The sequence below is a fragment of the Trachymyrmex cornetzi genome, unplaced genomic scaffold (genome assembly GCF_001594075.2).
Source record: "Trachymyrmex cornetzi isolate Tcor2-1 unplaced genomic scaffold, Tcor1.1 scaffold393, whole genome shotgun sequence".
Classification (NCBI taxonomy): domain Eukaryota; kingdom Metazoa; phylum Arthropoda; class Insecta; order Hymenoptera; family Formicidae; genus Trachymyrmex; species Trachymyrmex cornetzi.
The window spans coordinates 157,149-183,385 of NW_017298673.1; the positions used below are offsets into that span (position 1 = coordinate 157,149).

The 26,237-nt window shown below is 35.4% G+C and overlaps 1 protein-coding gene across 1 annotated transcript in view; it reads left to right on the forward strand.

The window, feature by feature from the left end:
• Positions 1-24,747, forward strand: part of CARPA (Carbonic anhydrase-related protein A) — a gene marked incomplete at its 5' end in the record, with an annotated part of 103,464 nt that extends 78,717 nt beyond the window's left edge. The window contains 5 exons of the mRNA XM_018512173.1: positions 3,164-3,230; positions 21,005-21,159; positions 21,410-21,535; positions 24,022-24,070; positions 24,157-24,747. Of these exons, the coding sequence (XP_018367675.1) occupies positions 3,164-3,230; positions 21,005-21,159; positions 21,410-21,535; positions 24,022-24,070; positions 24,157-24,221 (462 nt within the window). The remainder of the gene's footprint in view (positions 1-3,163; positions 3,231-21,004; positions 21,160-21,409; positions 21,536-24,021; positions 24,071-24,156) is intronic.
• Positions 24,748-26,237: the final 1,490 nt, after the last annotated feature.

A 26,237-nucleotide genomic window follows, 5' to 3' on the forward strand; every position in this document is an offset into this window, starting at 1 on the left:
GAGCGAAATTTGCATATAGAACAGTTAATTTTCTTTCTGCCTTTTAAAAATAAAGGACTCCATATAATCAGTCGTAATTCATTGTAATTAATAACAACAAAAATATGTTGCAGTTTCTTTCTTTTGACAGATTTAAATAATATATGGATTTACACAAAGGGGGGCAGAAGAAGCTTGCCATTTCCTCCCCTCCTAAATTTTAACAAGGAGAACCAATTAAATTATGAAAACTATTTTTTCGACGACAAGTTAAACGCTCATTGATCAATGCGTAGCTCACGCGTTATTAGTAAGAAAGTTCGCTGAAGAAAAATCCTCGAACTGTACAGAAAGAACAGCTTTGCTGAAGAATATAAAAATTTAGTTAGACACATCTGAACATAATGTTGTTGAACTATCAAAATAATTATATAAAAGTTTTAACAACTAGTTCGAGCATCCTACATTTATTTCAATTTCAAACAAAATTATTTTCAAATTTGTATCTAATTAAGTTTTTATATACCTATTTCAGCAAAACTGTTCTTTCTTGAAGGAGGATTTCGAACTCCTCCCCCCTGGATACACCCATAATCAATACAGCCGAATAATTAGTGCGGTTGTTTATCACTTTAACTACTACGAGGAAATTGCTAACCTGTAATTACGCCACGCGTCAATTTAGCGCGACTGCCAGTCAGTAGTCCTGATCTAATGACAAAAGACAGGAATTCCGTGCTATCAAACGGAAGGAGAAATTTGGTTGACATGAAGGATTCTGTGTGCTGCAAGAGAGAGAGAGAGAGAGAGAGAGAGAGAGAGAGAGAGAGAGAGAGAGAATGAATGAATCGAGCTTGCTAATTCCCCACGTCCGTTGGGTGGACTGCATAATATGACGCGAAGTCGAGCAGTAGCTGTTCCCTGCACCAGTTTAACGCAATGCCCTTTATCCGCGATCATCATAGCCAGAAGTGAAACCACAAGGACGGACCCTTGTCGCGCGATCGATACGATCTCAGGACGGGGCGTCGTCGTTGAAGCTTGTTTATTGCCCAACTGCCGCGGAAATTACGAAGCTACAATTACAAATTAGTGTACAGTTGATTTGCCAAACAAGTAGCAACATGCTGACGGCGTAAGCCGCAACTGCAGACCGGATTTAACTAGATAGACTTTGGTTTGGTTGTACCGTGTGGGATTTAATGTAGCTGATTTCGCAGTATTTTCCACTGGACATTAGAGGTATAAACGCAAAGAGTGACTTTATAAGTAAATTAAATATATTTTTAGGACATCGCAATTAATTTGAACAAAATAACAATGAAATCGAAAAATAGCTTTTGAATTACGTCAATAATTTTTGATATAGTAGGAGAAATGTTTTTATTACTTTTAACTCTATTACTTTTAACTCTATTACTTTTAATAAATATTTTCCAGATATATATTTTTGTGTTGAAAATTCCAATGAGATATTCGCGAAATGTTACATTGTAAAAAAAATATGAAAATTATATAAATGATAAATATATAAAAATATACAATTTGTAGCATAATTATGTAAAATCGTGCGTTTTTATACGTTATAACATGATATATATATATATATATATATATATCACAATAATATAATGTATTAACATTTTTATTCGTACATTAATACACAGCTTAAGAAAATTTGTACGTAATTCATTGGCGAATTTATATGTAAATATTTTTACAAACTTAACTCTAATTGTAAATTTACTTTTGCAAATTGTTTGATTACTACGAAGAAGAATAATTTTATTTGTAAATTGTGACTTTACGTGAGTAAATATGTACCTTTAATAATAATAGATCTCAAAATTACCTGTTATAATTGTTATAATTGTACATGTAATTTTTTTACAGTGTGTATTTTAATGTTCTATCATTTCGCGATAAGAAAAATCTTTTTTTGATTAAATGAATATGAAGAAATTGTGATTACCGCGAATTTTCCCAGTTAAGTTTATTCTTGAGCGACGAGATTAAGAACGTTTAAGGACGGCCGTCATTGAGATTAATTCTCTTAGCTCATAATTAAGATTAGGTTCCCTTTATTACAAGAAATTTAAACGGAGATTAAACCGTCGGCGTCCGCTTACCTGTCTCGCAACTGAATCTCGATTACGTCCTATGTAATTCTCAAGTATCTGGATTAAGAGGTAAAACAGTCGCTACCACCTCTTTACATATTCATAGTTCTTGATAATTTCAATAATATTAGATATATTACGTAGCCAATAATCGTTGCATCAAAGCGCTAATAAAATTTATTAACGTTTGCAAAAATATGAAGTCTAAATTCGAACGTTGATTTTTTTAAAATTCAGCGTTAATGACGTTCTAAAATTTTAATCTTAAAAAAAATTTAATTATCGCAATTATATGTTATTTAATATTTTAACTGCCATGACACCCATATTTGAGTGATGCATAAAATTTGCAACTTCTAATGCATTTTCAATATATTTTATACTGACATGATATTTCTTTTTGCAGTAAACAATGTTCTCAAAGACTAATGGAGACATTGTTTTCTTGTTATTTATTCACAATAACTCTTGCAAAATACTCTTTCATGCAGCAGCAACATCGATAGCTTTAATTAATGATTATCCATAAATCTGGATACTGCAGAATATGTCCATATTGTAAAGAGAAATATCTCTGCCGCGCGCACTCCATCCCCGATCGCATCTCACTTCATTTTATTTATCTTCTTATCTCCCTTGTTTACCTCTATTTACGGAACAGAGAAACGAGGCGGAAGCGGCGATAATAATTTCGTGCCACGGATAGGGAAACGGCGAAACTTTTGATCGACGGCGGGCCCACGCGGCCACGCCACGCGCATCAACTTTTATTATTTATCGTTACTTTAAAGTCCACGGTCGGTTTAGTCAGGAGTTTTACGGTTACCTTTAATAGCGCCCAGTGTAGAACTTTCGAAACGACTCTTTGCCTTCACCTCTTTATGCGGTGCACTTAGCACCGACCGAGCAACCCCTTTTCATGGGAAATCGATGGAAAACATATCAGGGCGGAGAGAACGACGAAGGACACATCGCTGACACGGTACACGTGGCGATGGAAGTTGCGATATAAGGTACCGTTGTCGTTTAGACTGGATACAAAGAGAAGCTGTTTTCTGTTTCAGCTCGGTGAGACGTTAAATCCCGAACTGCAGATCATCACCAGCGTGTTCAACAAGGTCGTATATCGAGGTGAGTACAATACAATATGTCGCGGGGGGAAGCGTACAATGCTTCTCCTCTACTCTTTTCCTAAATCAAGCTGGAAATTCCGTCGTCTTTGGCTCTCTATTGCGTAATATCACGTTCGCTTGTATCTCGTTCAACAACGCGTGGATAACTTTTTTTCTTTTAATTCCGCAACTCCATTGGATACTGGCGATAGTTTCCCTTTTGTATGCTCGTGGTGTCCATTTGGCTGCGTTCTTCTTCTTCTTATATGCTATACATATATCTTAAAATGATATTAAACAGTTTCAAACATTAATGCTTGGTATTTATTTGGATTTATCATACAAGATGTTATTTGAGATTATTAATGTAACTATACTCAGTAAGCAAGAAACATTATAACAACGTTACAATGTTGCTGAAATGTTCCGAAATGTTTCTTGCTTACTAAGTATAGTTATACATTAATGATCTCACACAAATAACGTTCTGTATAATAAATCCAAATAAATAGTAAGTATTAATGTTTGAAAAATTGTTTAATATTATTTTTTATAATATAATATATTATAGGACCGTACATGTGATAACACAAATTATATAAATCAAAGCCTTTAAACAGTCTAGCTGGATCTTAATGCTTGTATGATTATGTGAATTTATATACTACGTATGTAGTCCCACAGAAACGCGCGCCGAAAAATTTTCGGTCTTGAAACGCTAACTGTACTAAACTACCGCAGTAATATCACGAGTTAAATTGACTAGCAATTTTAACAATTTTTTGATGCTTATTCGCATCTTCGAAACGATCTTAATAATGATGAATAACATATTAAAATCTGTAAATAATTAATTTTTATTGCGAAAAATATTACCTCGGCCAGGAATCGAACCCGGATCTCTTGCATACGGTGCGAGCGTCCTAAGCCTTTAGACTACCGAGGCCTTAGTAATATTCTTCGCAATAATTGGTATATGAAGGAACAACGTCTCTTTAGGCGACGTAAATAAACAATATAATATATTATATTGTAATTAATAAGGTTTTCCTAGGAGGGGATACTGATAATTACAGCGAACAACACATTCGTGTAAGAAATTTCGCGATTACAAGTAATGTATGTCGGAAAATGCAGTTTCTTGTTGTTCCAATATTTTTTCAGTGTTTTTCCGGTAACACTAGATTTAAGTATAGATACACTAATGGCTAATTAACACTCGCGTGTATTATTATCTAATACCGATAACATTAATCGATTCAAGCAAATATACTAAATTTGATTCAAATTCAGATTATTATTTATTAAAAACATTTACGTTAATATAGACGTTGTTTACTTCAAAACTGATCACAGGATTGATTTACCAATGCTCCTTTTATATTTAACAATGTAGAGTCTAAACGTTTTTCACAGAATTTGTAATTTATATTATTGTAACATTTTCACTAGTATGAACTAGTATGACTTGTTTGTAGTTTAGTGAATCCAAGGTTTCATGATGAGATTTGGCGATCGTGTGGATAACACTACAGTTTTAGCAACCTGCGAGTGACTCTACATCGGACGATCGTTGAAATTTTATTTCGTTAAGAAATTTGCTGATGAAGATTCCAAAGAGAATCGAAACGTTCAAGATGTCAATATTTCAAATAAAGATGAGATCAACACATCATATGAAGTAACAAATTTTATTTGTGAAGATTTATTGCGCACCTTCGCTCGCGCTGACTCTCATTAGCCCACATTTAGGTTATTTTTTGTTATTGTAGTTTAGTGTTATTACTTAACTAGCATTAAAATCAAGTTTGATTCAGAGCCCTTTAATTTTATTGTTTGAATTTTGATCAATTGAATCTTTGTTTCTACATTGATTTAATTCTAATTCTTGCTATTTTATTATTAATTATATAAATAAATACAAATAATGTACGCTATCGTATTTCTGAGTAATTAACGTTATAATTGGCGAACAGCGTATTTACAGAAGTAAGTCGCGCGTGTTGTGTTTAAACGTTGCTCCATTATTTCCTTAAACAATCAAAAATTTATGAAATATTATGCAGGAATTACGTACTTAATTTTGTTATGGAAAACTTAATTTTCAAAACAAGAATTTGAGAATAGTTTTAATGCATACTACATTTTTGTAAAATTGCATCGGCATTTTGATTTTTTCAGTGCCATTGAATGCATCTGGTACGTTATTGATGCCGGACGTATCAAGCGATGTGTAATAATTATCTATTCGTGATCGCTCTCCCATTGGTGCTTTTTGTGGTGTACGTCGGGCGACGCGACAGACGACGTAACTATGCCGTATTGTGTCACCGGAACGTAAATCCTGAACAAGCTGTGCAGCAGCTCGATACTAATTTCCTACAATACCCTGGCTAAATGCATCATTGAAATCGTCTCGACGTACTCCACATCGAAGAAACTTGATAGATATATGATGCCGCACATAAGAGATAGAACTTTGAAAACGAGATCTAAATGTTTCATATAAAGCGAGAGAGAGAAATTGTCTTCAAAAAAAATCCCTATAAAAAAATATCCCCCCCAAAAAAAAGATGTTTCTCTTCAGATCTTTTTATAGAAATAGATCTACGATACTAGGCATTTTTTTCATGAACACATCGCTGCACGCTGCATTGACATAAAAGTGACACATCATAAAATGAGTAACTTTTTTCAGTAAAGCACAGTAAAAATATCTTGGATTTGTGTTAAAATCGGTCCATTCCTTAAAATTTTGAGGCATGCTTAATTTTAACATATTCAAGTTAATTTAACATAATGTGATAATGTTATTTGAATATTTCGTATTAAATTGATATCCAACATTTGTTAGTGTCAAAATAATACAATTTATAACTAAATGAACAAATAATATAAAAACAACGTATTCTAAAACGTAAGTTCTAAGATAATCGAATAAAATGGGATCAGAGATATCCAAACATATTAGAGAGTCAAATGCAGGAGAAAGTTTGTTTGAACTATAAAAAGCGCTTAATATCGAAATTCTTAGCTCGTTCAAGATTGCCTCAAAATTCTGAAAGGCGAGGCTACAATTAGTGACTATCCTTTAAAAGACTAGTCTACGAAGAATGCGGTGCGGAATCCGGCATGGAGTTTCGCGTCGCGAATACGCGCTTCACACATTGGGTACTCCCGGTAAGTTTAGGACGGAAAGTTGGCCGAATGCTGCGGTCCATTGAAGTAACCGCGGGTAATAAATAAAACGCCGTGAGGATGAGAAAAGAGTGTCGGTTTTGCCGGCGATACCCGGATGAAGCTTAGAGGGACGATGGCGGTGGCGGCAGCAACGGCTGTAGCGGATGGCACTCGAGTCGAGAGTGAAAAGTCGAGAGCGAGGCCTCTACGAGGAGGGAAAAGACGGAAGAGAAGGGGACGAAATGACTCTCTTAAGATAACGAGTCACTTCCTCGACCCACCGAGTATTCGCGCCAATGAACGCGTCGCCGTAGGATAGAATGAAAAGTACCCTTTTCTCTATAATCTTAAGTTGGAATTTGTAAAAACGATGAGTTATCATATTCAGTTGGATAAATACTGGATGTTATCTTTCCGGAGCTATTTCTAAACATATTTAATAACTCTTTCTCTTTCTCTTTTTCTCACTTTCTCTCTCATATCTTTTAAAATACAATATATATTGTTGTACTAATCCAATTTGTAACTGAATAATTTTTCGAAAGACAATATCCTGAAAGTCATCCTTTTTATCGCGTAAAAAACTCGTATACATACAAATAATTATCGCAGAGATCGTTTGTATCGTAATAGGAGGATTATAAATACGTGTTACATTGAGAATGACAAAAAGTAAAAGAAGTAGCAGTGAGTATGAATAACGAGGAAGCGTTTTAGCGGAGAGCAAGAGTAATGAAGAAAATGCGAACCAACGGTGTAAATTACTTACAGTAATGCTTCCCCGTGCATCGAAGTAAGCGAAACAATGCTACCAGACAACTAGTTAATAAATTTCCGGCTTTCTAATTACCATAGAATAATTAGTATATTAAAAAAAAAGAATCATTGAATTCTGTCTTTTTTTTAATAAGTAATTATTATTTAAATAGTAAATACTGTGTGTCACATCAAAATATTTATCTACATCTCGATTTTGTCAGTCATGAATTTTGAGAGAGAGAGAAAGAGAGAAGACTCAATTCTCAATATTTGAGAGTGAGATTTCACTTTTCAAAGTAAGATTCACCTAAAAGTTTTAGAGAATATCATTATATATTACTGCAACATTCTACTGTAATATCACGCAAGTTATGGTTTACTGAACTGTGCTAAATACTGAAAGCGGAAGAAAATTGTAGCGTTGTATCAAAGCACCGATAATATACGTGTTATTCATGAACGTGAATTGAGTCTATAGGTACCGGGTGCGTTTATATCATCGCGATCCGTCCGCGATTTTTCATAACTTGTCTCGAGGAATTAACGCCCGTCAGAGCCTCGTTACGATATTAAAATTAAATGGATGGCGCGCATAATGGATTATAACGCTCGCGCCGCTGCGTCAAGAACGGCGCGAGCGCGATCCACCGTTTTGATGTATCGCGCCACGACTTACGGACGCAAATTGCACCCGACGTAAAATCGAAATATGACTCCCTCTCCCACGCGCGCGCTTTCTTTCTCTCCTCTGCCTTTCTCCTCGCCCGCGGATTCCATCGGCGCAACGAACTTCCTCCCGCGATTTGCATCCGCGTATCCGCCGTCGAGAGAGCTCCGAGCAAGAAAGCGCCTCTCGTTCCTCCGTTCAACTTGCGTGGCATAATTCTGCAAATGCCACGGCTGGTTGCATTGCTCGACGAGGAAGAAAATAAACTTTACAGCCAAGTATTCTCGAGGGTGGCAGAGGATGGGACGTACGCCGGCAAAGAGAAGGGTGGAAGGACCATCGATGCGCTTCCTCGGTGTGCTTCCTAGTAGGACTTCAGATACCCGCCCACCCACAGTCATTCCCCTTCAGTCGTGGATCCGTATAAGGGCGTTCGGTGTCTCTTCGGCTAAACGATTCGACCTGGAAGCGTGCCTGGCGCTTTTTACACGGTTAACACGATCAACGATGGACGCGCGACGGGGAAGAGAGGGATATGGGGTCGATTTACAAGGTACGGCGATGTCACATACTCCGGCCGGTCTAGTGTGTGCATAAATCTGTATGTACGCCCGGGCACGGCTATGTGTGTATTTTAATCAATACCCTGTTGACACCGCGACCAGGGAACATAAATCATAAGACAATGGAAAATGGCGCGCGGGGAGGAGGAGTTACAGCGGGATCTAAGTATTCCATTGTCGTGTACGTGCCGAGACAGGCACGTCGCATATACAGTGGCCCACAATAGTTCGCCTATGCCATCGTGAAATTTATTTAACTCAAGCCTTTCATCAGCTAAATATGTTTTTGTACAGAATGCTCGCGTGCAGGTCGCTCGCCAATGAACGAAACTGCGCGAAGTGACGTTTTAAAGGGATTTTTATTTAATGCGACAATATCGAGATCGCTCTCGAGTTATTAAACATTGTGAAAGACATTCTTAACCTTTCGATGTCATTCTTATTATGACATTCTTCAGATTTTGTTTTACTTTATACGCTACCCCTATAATTTTGTTTTTTTATTAATAATGATACAAACGTTATAAGCTACATCATGTAAAAATCAACTCTTTTCTTGGGATCCAATTTTCCATATAATTAGTATGGCATATAAAAAAATGCGCCACATAAAAATAAATATTTAATATAAAAATTTCCATACATATATGTTAAAAAAATTTATTGCATGCTTATTTTTTTATGCAATATTTTTACATAATACCTGTACGGTAAGTACATACGTGACAAAACAATATGAAGTGGCATCGAAGGATTAAGAATTTTATCGAATTAAATTGAAGCGCGACAAATTATATGAAATTTCTTCGCAGTAGTCATAATACGTATTAAGCAACACGTGTATTAATATGCAAAATATATTTAACAACTCAGATGTAAGATAAATGTTTTAATAACACTTCTACGATAATGCAATTGCGAGAAAGAACCTTTTTCATTTATCCGCGCACAATGCCTATTGCGAAATTGATTTCAGTCGGCATCATTAATAATAATGTCACACTGATGTCCCTGCCAAATCGATTTCGGGAATAATGCGTTTTTAAACCTTGATCAATAATGCGTATGACGTAATTAACGGTGATTACGACTAGCGCAGATGGATTGGAAAAGCACGATGAAAAGTGTCAATGCGTCGAATATTTTTGAAATGTATCATTTATTCGTATATAATTTTCGTAAAACTGATAAATTTTATATATATCGTAATTAGTAATTTTTATTAACTACATTCTTTAAATTGTTGCATTAAATTTACATTAAACGAATTGTTTAACAGGGTATGCCCATTACTTCGAATTTTATATAGTAATAATTTCCAGTCGATAAATGAGTATTCACACATATTTCATTACGTCCCTATGATATATTTTAATATATCATGCCTGGAATATTTGGCAGGAGTAAATGTAAATTGTTTTATAATTGCGATGAGGCAAAAAAGAAAAGATAATTTTGAATTAACAGAGTCTATTTCTCACGTGCGACATTGAACACTTGAAATGAATTTTTCTACAGAAAAATAAAGTCTTTAGCCTCCCTCTAAGAGGTCTGTGGTAGTCAAAGAGATTCTCCGTCTCGCTCCACGAGACATCTCAGACATCTACATTTACACGATGCCAATTAGGCAGCTAATGAACACACGTAATTAGCACTAATGTATGTTTTCAGTGTCCATATTATGGAACATCTTCTCCTTGCTGCTTGTGATATCTTCATTTTCTTACTTCGTAATTATCATCGGTTTCCATGTGTGAGATCATATCGATCTATGAATTAAAACGCACTGATTTACACGATCGTCATACACGAAAGCGATGCTTCTACGTTGCCAGTGTAGTAACCCAAATAACAAGGAAGTAAGCGAACGGGACGAAACCTCTAGTATACCGGAGGAATATTCACAGCCTCACAGTGTACAGTAGTGTACACACACATCCCTGGCCTTTACTCCGCGTGCATCCCCGTTACAACCCTGCCGAGCTGTACGCCGCCCGGCGAATGCCTACGTATCTACGAAATGTAGATAATAGATGAAATATTTGCGCGGTATGCGTGGTATTAAACCGACACCCCTGAAATTGTATTTTATAGCTACCCCTGCCACCAACGGGCCCACTCGCGCAACCCCTTCAGAGTCCTGACTCTCCCCTCCACTACCCCGATGTACCCAGGTTGCATGCCACTCTTCCCCCTCCCCCTCTCTCTTTCTCTTTCTCTCTCTCCCTTGTGCACAGCTGCACAATCGTATACACAACGTCGCAATACGGCAGGGTAGCAAAACCGCCCCTTTCTATCTCTCAACTATCTCACCCACCCTCCGCCACCGACCCTCCAGACGTGGCGTTTCGCCATATAACGAAACGCCAGAAACCAGTTTGCGGATCCGGCCGTCGGGAGGCGCGAGGTATCTCTCACCCAATGCGTTTCTATCTTTTGGGGGTTTGCATCCCCCTTCGATGTGGCCCCGTCGCGTCGCGCCGCGGGCCAACGTTGCGTTTCTTCCTCTATTTTTCTTCTTCTCTTTCGTTTCTCCCGTGTCCCTACCCTACGTGCGATCTCCCTAGTCGATAGAAATATTTTCCGTGGCTACGAGGATTGGAGGTGGTGAATTTATCACGGTGACAGACCATCCTCTCTCACTCTACACCGAGAGAGCAATCCTCCTTTTTCGGGTTTTTTTTCCCGCTCGCAGCGAGGGCAACCGCGGATACAAGCTTTGTCGATGCGACTCGAAAATATCGAAAAATGATTTTTAATATTATTTGATACCACGTGATTCTCGGAAAAAATAGGCTTTGTTATACAGTCGACACTTCTATGATTCGCGGATTTGCTATTCGCGGTCGACATATTTGTGACTACATTTCTTTATTTGCGATAGATATTTCAATATTCGCAGATATAAATCATTCCACACGCGATTGCATTTTGATTATTGCTGTCTTTTTTCCAACAAGGGCATTTTTTTATTGATTACACAGAATTATAAATCCTCTTTTTTTTATACTTAAAATATAGACAATACGTAATGCGAACTGCACAATTTCATATAAAAAACGAAAAATTTAACAATTTAGTTTTATTATCAGCTTTCGGCGTCGATTCGTAACAATACCTGCTTTATATAAAAGTTTTATATTTTGTACGTTAAAACAATTTAGTCCGCTCTAGAAATTACACGAACTAATACTGCGTGTTTAGAAAAGAGCTAGGAACTTTAGTATAAGGGAAAAGTATACCTGAAAATTTGTGCATGCGATATTGATATAGTAAACACAATATATCATACATACTACTATACCATAAATAAAAATAATGGTCTTCTTTCTTAGATTTCTTGTTTAAGTAAATTTTTCTTGGAACATTATATACTATACCGTACATTTAACCATTTCATATTCGTGGATTCCGTATTCGCGGCAGTTTTTGAATACATAACTTTGATCATATATACATAACTCCCACGAATAAGGGAGCGTCGACTGTATCATGATGTAAGAAAAGAGGTGTAACATTGTGCATAATGGTGGTAGCAATATTGGAAACAACCAATCAAATTTGAGTCCAAACGCACTTTCCATAGGTATAACCATAAATTTGTTTTTTGTTTTTGTACTAGACTGCACTAAAATTTTCCGTTTTGCTTTTACAAAATTTTAAATATATTTTATTTTAAGTATAGAAAGTGTACATTATAATTCTTGGAAAAAAAAAATAAACGTTGTGATATAAGACTAAATATTTTTTCAGTGTAGGAATTTTGCCTGCAACAGGCAAACAAATTTAAGATCAAATGCACTTTTCAACAGCACATTCTTAGGAATGCTACATTTGTCATATTACATCATGAACTGTATCAAAACAATTTTTTAATATTTATTTGAAGCGAGCGAAGTAAATGTTGTGAAGTAAGTGATTCTTACAAAAATAAACTCTGGTTATGTTAAAATCGCATTGCGCATTAACGCTTCCAGATTATAATTGACGCTCACAGATACCTACATATATCGCAATGTTTAATTGATAAGCTGTGTATTAAATATGATACATTTTATAGCGGCATACATTACAAAATAATGTTATGATACGAAAACCATGTACATTGGCCGGCGCGGTGGGTGTAGCGTGGTTTTATACAGATGTTATTATTTATTGATACGTTGCTGCGCATCTCCGTAAAGGTCTCAAAACATATCGGAGCTGCTACACATATGTCGAACATACTATGATGCTTACCTTGCCTTCAAATCGATTCGAGAGTATAGTTATGAATAAATATGCAGCAAATATTTAGGTTCAAGTTATCGGTTCTGCATGTGTAAATAATGATAGCTGTAATAAGTATCCAACAAGAAAAAATTGTGTTTGTAGGGAAAATATTCTCACCTGTTATAAAAAAATACAAACAAATGGAGGAAAGCAGAATTTTTTAATTTTTTAATTATTTTATTAATTTAACAGAAAAAATAATTATTTGATCAACAATTTTGGTAAAAACAGAAAAAAATTAATCATACATATTTAGTAATTCTGATAAGAATTCTGATTCGTCCATTTTTTGATAGATACATTGATCGAATTTCTAATGCAAATTTCTAATGCAACCAGATCCTTTTTCAGTGTAATGTTCAATTTAGTAATGAGCTTGCAACTATCACATATCTTAATTCAAAAGTCGTTAAATCCACGTGTCTCCATTTATTTTTAATTACTTCAATATTTATATGACTTTTATTAAATCCTCGTATATATAGTCGTCGCGCATTTGTGCTGAGTTGGCGCACTAATTGAGGGTAAACAGCAAAATGATTGTTTCGTCTCTTCCCCTCGCTTCCTCGGTCAGGATGATATAAGACAGAATAAACTGCTGGAGAGCTTGGCCGGTACCAAACCGAGAATTATTCACTCGGCAAACAGGAATCTCGTTTCGAGACATCGAGCGGCGACCTTAATGGACGAAGCGAAATCGACGAGTATCTCGTGTATCAAACAATACACACACACATATATTTGTGTATACAGGATACATGTACGAGTCTATATGCTCGTGACGTGCGTCGAAGATGTTCTTATATTGGGATTATCGCCGCTGTCATCATCATTATTCCGCCGGTGTGTGCCGGCGCCATTAGGCACAGTCAATTTTCCTAAGAGCACCTCACGTTATTCCCGACGATACTCGACTTCCACGCAACGAAACGGCCGCGTGTTATGCGTGTGACCCTCCACGGAAATATCTGCGACCGGCCACCCCCGCACGGGCGGCCCGTTCGATAGCGGATAATGGTGCGTCGGCACGGATTTGCGTCGACCATGAATTATTAAACGAGGACGTGTTGTATCGCTTTTCATGCCAAAAATCGCTGTTTTTTTTCTACATGAGAAAAGAGAGACTCTGCGTTATTATACGACGCGTCCAGTAAACTGCGACGCGACTGGCGAGGAATGAGTTTCTCTCGAAAAGAAAACAAGAAATGTGAAACGAGTTATTTCAACCGGTTACACGTACACATTGTTTACGAGAAATACAAATTATTGATATGAGCGAGATGTGTTTCTGTTTGCCCACATTTGATTAGGTATACACGCGAGAGTTATTTCGACAAAGCGGAGCTTTTCAAAAGATTAGTTCCAGGTAACTCTTACCGCAGAAATTCGATTTATCAAAAATTTATGAGGCATGTCGAAGGAGTGAAATTCTAAAAAAAATCGCGACGATGCAGCTTTTATCAAATCTCTCTGGGAAAATCCACTCCAATTTTTGTCAAAACGAGAATGCAGGAAAACGCGATAATTCCGGGGTCCGATAGATCTCCGCCCTCCTTACAGTGCAGCTCTCCACAATGCATAATACAACTGCGTTTTGCCTCGTTTAATCGCGCCTGTGTGCGCGAACGTATCAATAGCAGCAGCTCCCGCAGACGCTCGAAGCGCGGCGAAGCGATCTCGTAGCCGGCGGTCTTTTCTCAGGCTCGCTCTTCTCCCTTTCCCGGGGAAGGAGTTAATGCATTTCATTAATCACCAGGAGGACCCTTTCCACCCTCGCCCGTCCGTCCCGGTCCTTCTTCGTCTCGCCTCGTTGTTGCAGTACGAAGCAGTTGATATTTCCCCGTTCTTCGGCGCCCCGTTATTATTACTTGTCATCTCGCCGGATTTCTTTCTCCTCGCTTCCTCCCTCAAGCTCCATTTATCCCCCATCCGGTGCCTTGTATGCTGACCTCGTTCGTCGGGGAGAGGGAGATGAAATCAGGACGTGACGATGAAAATAAAAACGCATACGCATGAGCGTGAGATACACGGCCGATACATGTCGACGTGGAAAGATAACGCTAAATGGCGAACGGGGGAGTAACGTGGGGTGGTCTACGACTTGGCGTCCTCCTCAAGAAGAACTTGACGGCTTCTACTTTTTGCGCTCGGAGTTCCTGAATGTCGGCGTCCTAAGAATATCTCTGCACGAAAGAGGAAACGACTGTAGAGGGGGCAGGAGGAACGAGGGATGCATCGGAAGCCGGCGCGGGCGCTCGGGGGGTGAAGGATCGTTCTCTGTACGAGGCAAAACGGCAGCTCCCTTGTGCCGGATCTGCCATTTGCGAGAACGCGTTCGCCCATCTTTAATGTCACGGACTCAATACGAGAAATAGACGGCCGTATATAGAGCGACATTTTGATGAAGCGCTCGCTTCCCTGTCGCGGTTACTACCGACGGGTTTTCGTCGTCTTAGAGGCGAAATCGTCGTTGCGTTACGTTACTACTTCAAACGGACTCGTTAGGATGGTTAGATGCACTTAAAGTGTTTCCGTTGTGCTGCGAAGCGATTTACTCTATACATCAACTCTCAAATTCGTCAACCATTGTACTCACGACTGATACTTCAACCCCTTTGATCCTATCATTCGCATTTGATTCTTTACAGTTATATTCTGATTACAAAACAAATATATACAATAAATATATCAATTACACAGTTGAAAAATTTGTGTCAAAAACACATTCTATGTGCGTTGTCTCAGATAGTTTATTTATCCAAATCTTTTAATTTAATATAAAATGGATCTATTGCAAAAAAGACTATTTTTAAATCAACCTTATATGCTTATATATAAGCAAAAATATTGTAATCTTGCTTCAAAGATTTATCTTGATTTAATCATACGTTATGGTTGATTTAAGAATAGTTTTGTATAGAGAATGTAATACAAACATTACGCAAAATAACATAAAAATCTAACATTTTAACACAAATTAGAAACAAATATTGAAATATACATTATTATTATGTGTATATATACATATATATATCTCCATGCATTGTTAAATTTACAATTATATCCAGTTGAAGTTATTTTTAATCATTTCTGTAGGTCAGTACTGCTCCTCAATATGTCATTAATTTATTTAAAATAATTCAGTTAAATAATTTAACTGAAAAAATGTGTTATATTTGCCTCATTTAATTTATTATTTATTAAATGGATACGTTAATATGGACGTTGTTTACTTTGAAACTATAAACTACAGAAATGAATTGATTGTATTTTGACAGTTAAAAATAACAAAACGTTGTTTAACTCGAGGCATTAGATTATTATTGCTATTTTGATATCCAAGTGCGCGATTTGTATAAATTTAACTATATCCACGTAATACAAGTAAAAGGTAGATTGTGTCCGTTTATGAGCGAAGATTCGCAAGGACGACGTCGACGATGATGAAGGTGGCGTCACGGACTCGATGCGAGAAATAGACGCAATATACACGGAGTCCGTGTTTAGATGTTAGCTATGTAGGACCGTGCTATCATGGATTATATGTATCCCTTTATTTGTAGATAAACTAGCGCCCGTGTGTACAAATAGTTCAGGCCGGATTTTCATCTCGTCCACGAACGAGATTTGGGTAATCTTATGTACATTCAAAATATACACGGTGGGGTACCATACTGTAATTTATCCTTTTTTTCCAAAGAACGCTAAAGAGTTCTTAATTGAACGATCAACTTGGCAAGATTAATTCTCGCCGGCCGATATAAGAGACGTTGCGTGGGAAGGGAAGGAGACATCGCTCGAATCAAAGATTCTCATGATGAAACCGCGCTGCAACATAGGTACCTCCAGATAAATACGATTCTCGGCGTGAGCGCGCGCACTGTTCCGAGCGAAAGATTTATTTTCGCCGCACATTCTGAAATGATGACCTTTTACGCTGGATTTCGCCCCATGCGCGTTACGTAGGAAAGATACAAATCACTTCTGGACGTTTGGCGGTTACAGACGGGGTGCATTCTACCGTATATACACTCGAAACCCATCGCTCGCTCTCTTCAAGAGCAAATTCCGTCGACACATACAGCCTTGGCCAAAAATATTAGGCAACCTTATTGATCATTATTTAAAATTTTAGCTCAAAAATTGATTTATGATACACTAAGAAAAATTTTTGTCATTTATAAGTAGAATTACTTGTTATTGTAGTTACGATTATTACTGCTACAATGTTAGTAATGATATATGCAGTTACTATTACATTGTAACAGTAATAATTATTATTATAGTAATATGTAATGTAGGTAACAAATATTTCCCCTCAAATTTTTGCCATTTGTAACTAGAATTACTTGTTACCGTAGTTACGATTATTACTGCTACAACGTTAGTAATGATATATGTAGTTGCTATTATATTTTAATAGTAATACTCATTATTATAGTAATATGTAATGTAGTTAACAAATATCTCTCCCCTTAAATTTCTTCTCTCAATGCATTTGCTGCAAATTATCTTTTGTTTCCAGAATCTTTTACACTTTAAAAACTTACTTACTTAAGAAAAATGACGTTATACATAATCACCAATATAGGTAACAATGCAGATAAAAGAATTTTAAGTAAATAAAAAAATATAGATGCTTGATATTTTTGGCCAAGGCTGTATCTCGAATGGCTGATGGTCTCCGAAATTCATTTCGCACGACGCGTGACGTTCCACTCCATCCGCCCAAATCGGGTGTAGTCGTGTCTAAATGTGTAATTTAATCGTAATTACGTGAATATTCTCGCTTTATTAATCTCATTTTTTATCCTCAATTTTTTCGCATGCGTTATTTTTATAGCTCAGTACTATAAAAATATCATTAATTTTTACGGGAAAGAGGGTTATATTTTGTGGCAAAGAAATATAATAAAATAATAAATTATAACAAATCTTATTTAAGGAAAAGCTGTAAGATTTAAAAAATAAACCTCCGTGCTCTAAAGACTTTTTGTCTCTCAGCTATATTTATTTCTTAGCTTTTTTGAGACACTATCATTAAAATATTTCTATTTTAATTGAAAATAGCGATTTGAAAGTAGGTATTTATAATTAGTAAAATTAAGAGCGCAGTCGATTTATTATATTTAAACGTAATAGTAATATTTGAATTATGAATGACAGCTTTATACAAGCCTTGTTATCGATGGAAAGTTACACTGGACAGTGCATTATGCATAATGCATTACGTATACACACTATTCTGCATGAGACGCAGATATTTGCGCAGTGACGGTTTACAAGCGAGTTGCACATTGTTTGTTCTTGTAATTCTACTATTTACCAGGTTATATGATACACTTATGACCGACCACGGTTGAAATTATAACTCTCTAAATGTATAGAATTAACGCGGACGTTATTACTGCGACAGTAGGTATTATTGTTCAAGTGCATTACATTATTTCTGTGGCAAAATGGATAACATTCACATTAAATAATAATTTTAAGATGTCTCAGACGAGAGGGCAGAAAATCTATTAGTAACAATAAGAGTTTAGAATCAACTACTTCTATACGAAAGAAAGTTAAATTTCTTTCTAGACTCTTTTTGTTCAAGTTATGATATTAATTGAAAGGCTTGCTGCGCAATAGTGGGCTAACCCATAACGTAGTCAAATAATAAATATGTGATATTAGTAGAAATGGATGAATAACGGAATCCTCTATTTGTTTCAAAGATTGAGCAAACCTATTGTTATTGCTATTATGTTTATATAGTGATTCGTATTTTTTCTATTACTTACACAGAATCCTCGTGAACTGTCAAATTCTGATTTTAATGAAATTTTGTATACTCATATCTTACATAAATAGATGAAATATAATGTTTTATGAAAATTTGACACTCTCTCTCTCTTTCTCTCTTTGCGAGGTTTCTTTCTTAATAATGTAACCATCTGGCGCAACGAAAGATTTTACTCTTCTCATAATATTCTTTACTTAATATGCAACTTCTAATAAACTTTTCAAACATGTGTCAAAATATGAAAGAGTTTTTGCAATATGCAAATAAATGTATTATTCTCGTCAATTTATAATCTCAGACATTATTTTCTCCGTTTTTACAAAATGTACACTGTTAGAAATGTTCTTAAATTTCATTAACTTTTAAGTTACACAATTTGAATTTAATTTCATGACATTACATTAAATTTAATGTATTTATAACTGAAAAGTATATTTGTGTACATGTACATAAAATTTAATGTATTTTTCATGAAAATTTATGAAATTTAATGTGCTTTTCATAAAATTTTATCAAAAGTACATTAAATTTCATAAATTTAATGTACACGTTCATTAATTTAAGTAACTACTGTAATTTAATTTTCAGTTAAATCATTCATTACTTTTAATTTCGTTCATAACCATAAGCTTCATTTACATGTAAAAGGTTTTTCTAAAAATGTAGCTCTATTATAATAGTTACATAATTACGAGATATTCAGTACATTAACACTTTTATACATATGTGTACGGGAGATTGAAAATGCAGATTGTACTTGAATACGTAAGGCGAATACATGTGTGTGTGTGTGTGTGTGTGGGACCACGTTTTGTGCATGATTTATGTATTTGCGCAGCGTCAATCATCGCCGGCTTCTTTCTCTCTCGTTTTTTTTTTCAGCTTCATTGTCGTTTTTCCAATCCACCTCGTCTGCCGGGGTGCCAAAAGTTCAAAAGCGAGATTGCAAAACGAATCGCTAGTAATTTCGCTCGCCTCGTCGTTCACCATATTCGCGTGCGTTTCACGAAAATGGCTCGTCGTTGAGTATCGCGACACCGATTTGCCGTCAGGAAGCCTTAGAGCGAGAGATTTGAGACTTTTACGCTTTACGATCCTCCGTAATCCACATACGCCTGTTATCGGTAAAAGTACGAGAATCGCTGCGCGCTCGGATAATCGTTAAATTTATAGGAACGTCGCGCCACGTGCAGCTGCCGGAACGATTTTCGTTTGCTGAATCTCGCGGTATACAAGAGTTGAATATCAAAGGCCAGAAAAACGCGTGTAAAAACAGAACAGTTTGTGAAATAATTCATCGAATGAATTGAATTCTGTTTCTATATAACAACTGATACATCAACTATTTCGATCTCGAGAGTATTCTGATTATCAGACATTCCACGTAATCTATAATTCAAGAGTATCGTATAGAGTGCAGTCCACTTAACGCTATAAATGTTTCGAAGCATTTAATTGGCCAATCAGAAGAAAGAATTTTACTAATTGACCAATTAAAGGAATGTTTCAAAGCATTTAAAGCATCACGCTGTTAAATGTCAAAGGAACAATGGCAACCCAATCCTTCGTTAAATAACGTTTTGTTATTTTTAACTTCTGTGTGTATCAAAATGTAAATCAATTGTTGTAAAATTGTTTTACACTATTGTTTTAGTTAAAATAGTTAAATTAACGATAAATTGAGTAGTAGGAATAGTGGCGACCTAATAGAAATAACGAAAAATAATTCAAATTGGATATAATTGGGTATAATTTGATGAATTTTTTATGAATTTAACAGAGTGCAACACTGTTAAATATTAAAGGAGCGATGGTAATCCTTCGAATTAAATAACATTTTGTTATTTTTAACTTCGGTGTATGTAAATCAATCCATTTCTGCGATTTAAGTTGCTTATTTTTAAAGTAAATAACGTTTATATTAACGTATATTCCTTAGTAAATGACAAACTAAATTTGAATCAAATTTAATACATTTTTGAAATTAAATTATTTAACTATATTATTTTAGTTAAATTATCAACGTATTGAATAAGAGCAGTGACAACCTATAGAAATGATGAAAAGTAATTCAAATTTGGTATAATTTAACATTATGAGTTTAACAGTGTAAATGGATCATAGCCTTATTCCAGTATCGCTTATCAGCAAGTTTAGAATTTTGTAATATGCGTTAACACACGTCTCGGAATCTCTAATTACTTCTCAATCCCGTCCCTTAATCTTGGAATGCACGCACTTCTGTTTCTCGACCTCTTATCTAAGGATCTAATTAAACTTTTAAGGCCATCTAATGCTCCAAAATCCTTTCTGCATTAAAAGTATCACTGACTGATCCTGCTCAATTTATCCAGCTAGTATTGTTGAAATCCTCGGAAATTCCAACGAGCGAAATTCGCAGTTAATCAACATTATAATTATATTCGGTTGTATCCGAAATAATTATATTGCGTGTTATATTGCAAAATAATTGAGATGAAACTTTATCGCGAGAGGCAAGATCATTAAATCCTATCTCGAAGCTTTGACTAAATAAATCTTATTAATAATTTATACTTTAGGGGACACCGCACCCGTGCGCTACCTGTCTCTGAAAAGTCTTCTACCGGACACCACCGGTTACATGACTTACGAGGGCAGTACAACGCATCCCGGTTGTTGGGAAACGGCGGTCTGGCTGATCCTCAACAAACCAATCTACATCACGGCGCGAGAGGTAAACATCGATCTCTTCAGTCAGTCGATTTGCCGTCGGGCTTCTCCCGGCATATATTTTTATTTTCTTTCGTCTTTTCTTTCTAAATTCCGATTCTGATTCGTGGAAGCTCGCGTGTTTCACTATAATAATCCAATCATCGAAGGTAACAGTCGACGCAGTAGGGCGGCACAGAGATAGTTTTGTCAATAACATTGGATCAATCAACGGATCCTGTCCCTTCTATACAGTGCATTGTTTCTGTTATTAGCTGTACGCCCTGAGGAAATTAATGCAAGGCCCTTCCAGTACGCCGAAAGCGCCTCTCGGTAACAATTCCAGACCGCTGCAGGGTCTTCATTATAGAACCGTGCGAACAAATATCGATTTTGCCAAGGTAATGTTACGCTGCGATTATATCACTCGATATTTCGTCCGAAGAATGTAGTGTCATTCAGGGTAATTGACACATTAGGGTAAATCATGATATTAGTAAACTAAAATAAGTAGTACACTTTTCAACATGGTATAATTCTGAATGAATACGATTTGAAACTAAAATGTTCAGATTCAAGTTTGGTAACTTGTCTCATTGTGTGAAAGTTACCAAAGGATATCAAATAGAGAAAAAAACAAACTTGAATTTTGAGAATCGAATTCAAATTTCTTTTTTTCGTTTAGAATTGTATCATGTTTAAAATTGTGGCACCTTACTTTGTACTTAATAAATTTTTTTAATATGCATTTTCTTTTCGGAATTATTTTATTAAAAATAAACTACAAATTATATTTTATTAGCACAGTTATGGAATTATAATGAGCTTTATGAATTTTTGTTTCAAGAAAGTTAATGTGACCAGATATTTTCGAATTTAAAGTGGGATAACTTTATTAAGCAAGGGAAGGGGAAGGATCGCGTATGAATATAAAAATAAATACAATAATAGCAATGTTAAATGAAAATCGATCGAAAAATTAAACACAAATGAGTGGAAAACGCCATATTCGGTCAAAGCAAATTATTTCACTGTATCTAATATTTTTTTGTGAATTTATACAATTTTAAGTTCAAGCGAACTGTACACCGATTTATTCGTTGGTCTTGAAACACAGTTATAGACTTAAACTGAAATAGTAATACCACAAATTGCCAAAATGTCAAGCAATTTAATTATCATTATAATTTATTATTATTGATAATAAAGCTGTTTAAAACTTAGTAAATTATTTATTACCTGAACTGGAATTCGAACCTGATTCTCCTGAATTCTAAAGACATTCTTCTTGTATATATTGGTTATTGCGATTAATTTTTCATATTGGTAGTCGAAAATTGGTAAGGCGCCCGCACGGAATTTGAGAGATTTGGGTTCGAATCCCGGTCAAGGTAATATTTTTCACTGAGAAAAATTTCCGGGCTTTATCTGTTAAAAAAGTAACAAACGGATATTTCCGATTGATTTTGATCGGATTTATAAGACTATCCGATCATATTTTAGGACTATTCGATCAAATTTATCGGATAGTCCTATAAATCCGATAAATTTGATCGGATAGTACTAAAATTTGATCGGATAGTCTTATAAATCCGATTAAAATCAATCGAAAATATCCGTTTGTTACTTTTTGAACAGACATTTTTCTCAGTGTCGTAATAAATTATCTACAAGGTTTTAAAGATGTTTATTTAGCACACAGAAAGAACAATTTTGGCGAAGTATCTAAAGATTTAACTAGATACACACACACAGATCCGAAATTTTTGTTTGGATCATCAAAATAATTATGCAGAATGTTCAAACTGGTTAAAAAAAATGTTAAAATTTTTTCTTGCATAGGCATCAATGTTTAAGCGTTCTACATAAATTTTTTATGATCCAATAAAATTATTTTCAGAATTAATTTCAATAATTATCTAGTTAAATTTTTAGGTATTTTAGCGAAACAATTCTTTTCGTACATCAATAATAATATTAAATTGCTTGGTAATTTAATTTGTGATATTACCACTCCAACTTCGATGTAGGACTGTATTTTGAGACTGACAAATACAATTAATTGGCACTTGACAAGGAGTATGCAAGGACTAAAAATATCAGTTTTCAATTAACAATTCTGGGTTCTTTTTAAAAGACTCTTACTGATTAGGTAAAGCATTATGAATGCATAATCTTTTCTTTTCTAATAAAAATTTAAGTTATTCAAAATCAGGTTGCTTACTTTATAAAGAAGTATTTTATACTGTTGTAAATTAGCCATCGTGGCTGTGTTAGAGTAAGTAGAACATCGACATCGTAACTTTTGACTTATAATTTCGAGTTTAAAACCAAGCGCGATAATTTTTTTTTTAAATTAAATATATTTTAAATTAAATATTTATTAAATTAAATTAAACTAATAAAGAAGGAGAATCCTTAAACATGTATAAAATTTTTGGCAACTAAAATCAAAATTAATTTTTGTTAACATAATTTTTTAAAATCATAAAGTTTTTTCCACTGTCCACACTTTGTTCATTGCAAAGAAAATTTATTCAAGGAAACTGTTGTATTACTTCTTGGAAGCGATAATATTCTATATATGATTTTACTATTTAGAAAAATTTATTTTTCAGCTGAGCTTTTTTACTACTTTTTGCTAAAATAGAAACGATTATTCTATCTCGCCGAAATCGAAATATCTAGTCAGATTATAGCATTTAAATAAATGGATATGGTTTTTAAAGTTCAATTCGATTTTTTGTACTATTTATACGTTTATTAAAAATTTATCGGCAGAAGATATCTTTGCTAAAAATACCTTGAGTGATCATAAAAGAATCAATCTCGCCAGTATTTCTCACGGAGCTGCAACTTAAATGCACTTTCTGTGTTATTCCGGCAGCGGGGAAACGCCAAGTGCCCGTCGATGGCGCAGGACATGCATTATAGAGGTAACACACGATGTTAGCCAGGCTCCAGGAGCCCCTAAACTTCGTGCTTCACCGCGAAGGGATCGTCTCGATGAGAATTTGAAAAGATGACTTTTTCCTTCCAGCCAACACGTGGCGGGACGACGGATCCCTATCGCACAACGTAGTCTGAGGGCATCCCGCGGCAGGACCACAAGAGAGGACTTTTCTTTAAAGGAATGGAACGAAATAAGTTCACATGTGGTGCGATAAAAAGAAGGAGAAGGAAGGATGCTGATGGAAAAAGCTATAATTTCTAACGGGAGAATGAAGAAATTGTGTCGTGGCTGTGTGAAAAAAAGATAGAACGTAAATTTTTGAATAAGTAAGCCGACGCGAGATGAGAATACTCTTTATTCTCAAAATGGACACAGTTGTAATGTAATCCACTATGTTATGCAGAAGTTACATGTACATAATTATCTGCAAATTATATAATTACATATAATTTGTAGATAAGTTTGCCACACACCAATCGAATTTTGTTTCATTCTCCGGAGTAGCGAGGACAAAGTTGCGTGTTGCTACAGCACTAACGTAATTCTCGTAACACGAGTGATCAAAGGAGCTTTAAGTGTCTTGTTGGGATACAGATTTTCGTTTAATGCTGTTTGTAAGTTTACGCATTGAAGAACTCTTATAACAAGTTATCAAGGATGGGCGCTACTTAAAATAATACGTGTTATTATAAATTATGATGCGTATATATACATATAAATATAAATAAATATATGTATGTATATATATATACATGGATACATATACATATAATTTTGTAAAATGGACAATAGCACTTTCAAATGATGGATGATTCCTATAGAGAAAAGATAGGCGTTGTCTTTTAAGGTAAGAAAACTTTTGTAAATGCCCATCATTGATAAAATCATATACGATCAATCTGTTTTCACACGAAAGATCGCGAGAATAAAATGTGTGCTTGAATGGATTAATCCCGCTAATGAGCCTGTAAATCGGTCGAGTTATTTGACAGGTTTTTGTCAATTACTTCGTAGCCAATGGAAATACGACGTGAACGATGTAAAGCGAGAACCATTATACGAAACAGGGGGGAGGGAAATGGTGGGAAAATGGAATGGGGGAAATGAAGCGGAAGCGCGGGAAGAAGCGGGACGATCGTGATGGATCTCGGTGGAAGATACAGAAGAAGAAATAGCCGGTATCTCGTTGGAGGAAGAGGAGGAGGAGAAGAGGCGGAGAGCAATTTCGTAATAGCTCCGGGATAGAGAGGAGTAGGATAATAAAGAAGGAATGGTTCGGAAGAGGAAGAGATTAGGATGAAGTCATGTGGTAGATCAATCGCGCGGAAGAGAACGCTGGCTCTCCGTTAGCTTAGCCGATGGACGAATAATCCGGCGCTTTTGTATATAAAAAAAAAACACAGAAAATGTACACGAACAAACATTACCTAAAATAGACGTTAAGCAGCGGAAGGCGAGAAACTCTTAGGGAAGAAAAAAAGCGTGTGTATAGAGAATAAAGTTGTATCATATGAAAAAGTGAACGTTTAACAATTGTGGTTAATAAGCAAAACGATAATAATAAAGGCGACGTTATATTGTACAGCAACAGCAATCGCTGTGTCTCTGTCTCCTCTCTTTTCTCTTCTCCTTTTTATTCTCGGATTTTTACATCAATTTTAATCATTTAAACAATTTTTTATGTAGGTTCCTACATACATCCTCTCTTCCCAGTCGACACAAACTAGAGTAAAGTATCATAACATCAATGATATAATTTCTCATTCAATAGTATACAGGGTGGCACACAAAATATTGTACGTTTAATTATCTCATTACAACTATGTTTGCAGAGTATCAGTATTTTTGACTGAGTGAGCAAATTCTATACTTCGAAATTCTGTGAGGTACAGCATCATGAGTTGAGCGGAGGCGAAGGCGCATATATCAATTTGTGAAATGCAGAGCGCATGTCATACTATTTGCTTTACATATAATACATTTATTTTTAACAAAATTGATACCAAACTGGTATAAAATTAATTATCAAATTCTAAAGATTGTCTCTAATAGATAACATTCAACATATCGTTCAACATGCCGTTTGGCTTATAACCTTTTAGAGATACATCTTTAAAACTTTTATTCTTTCCGTCAAATAACTACGATAA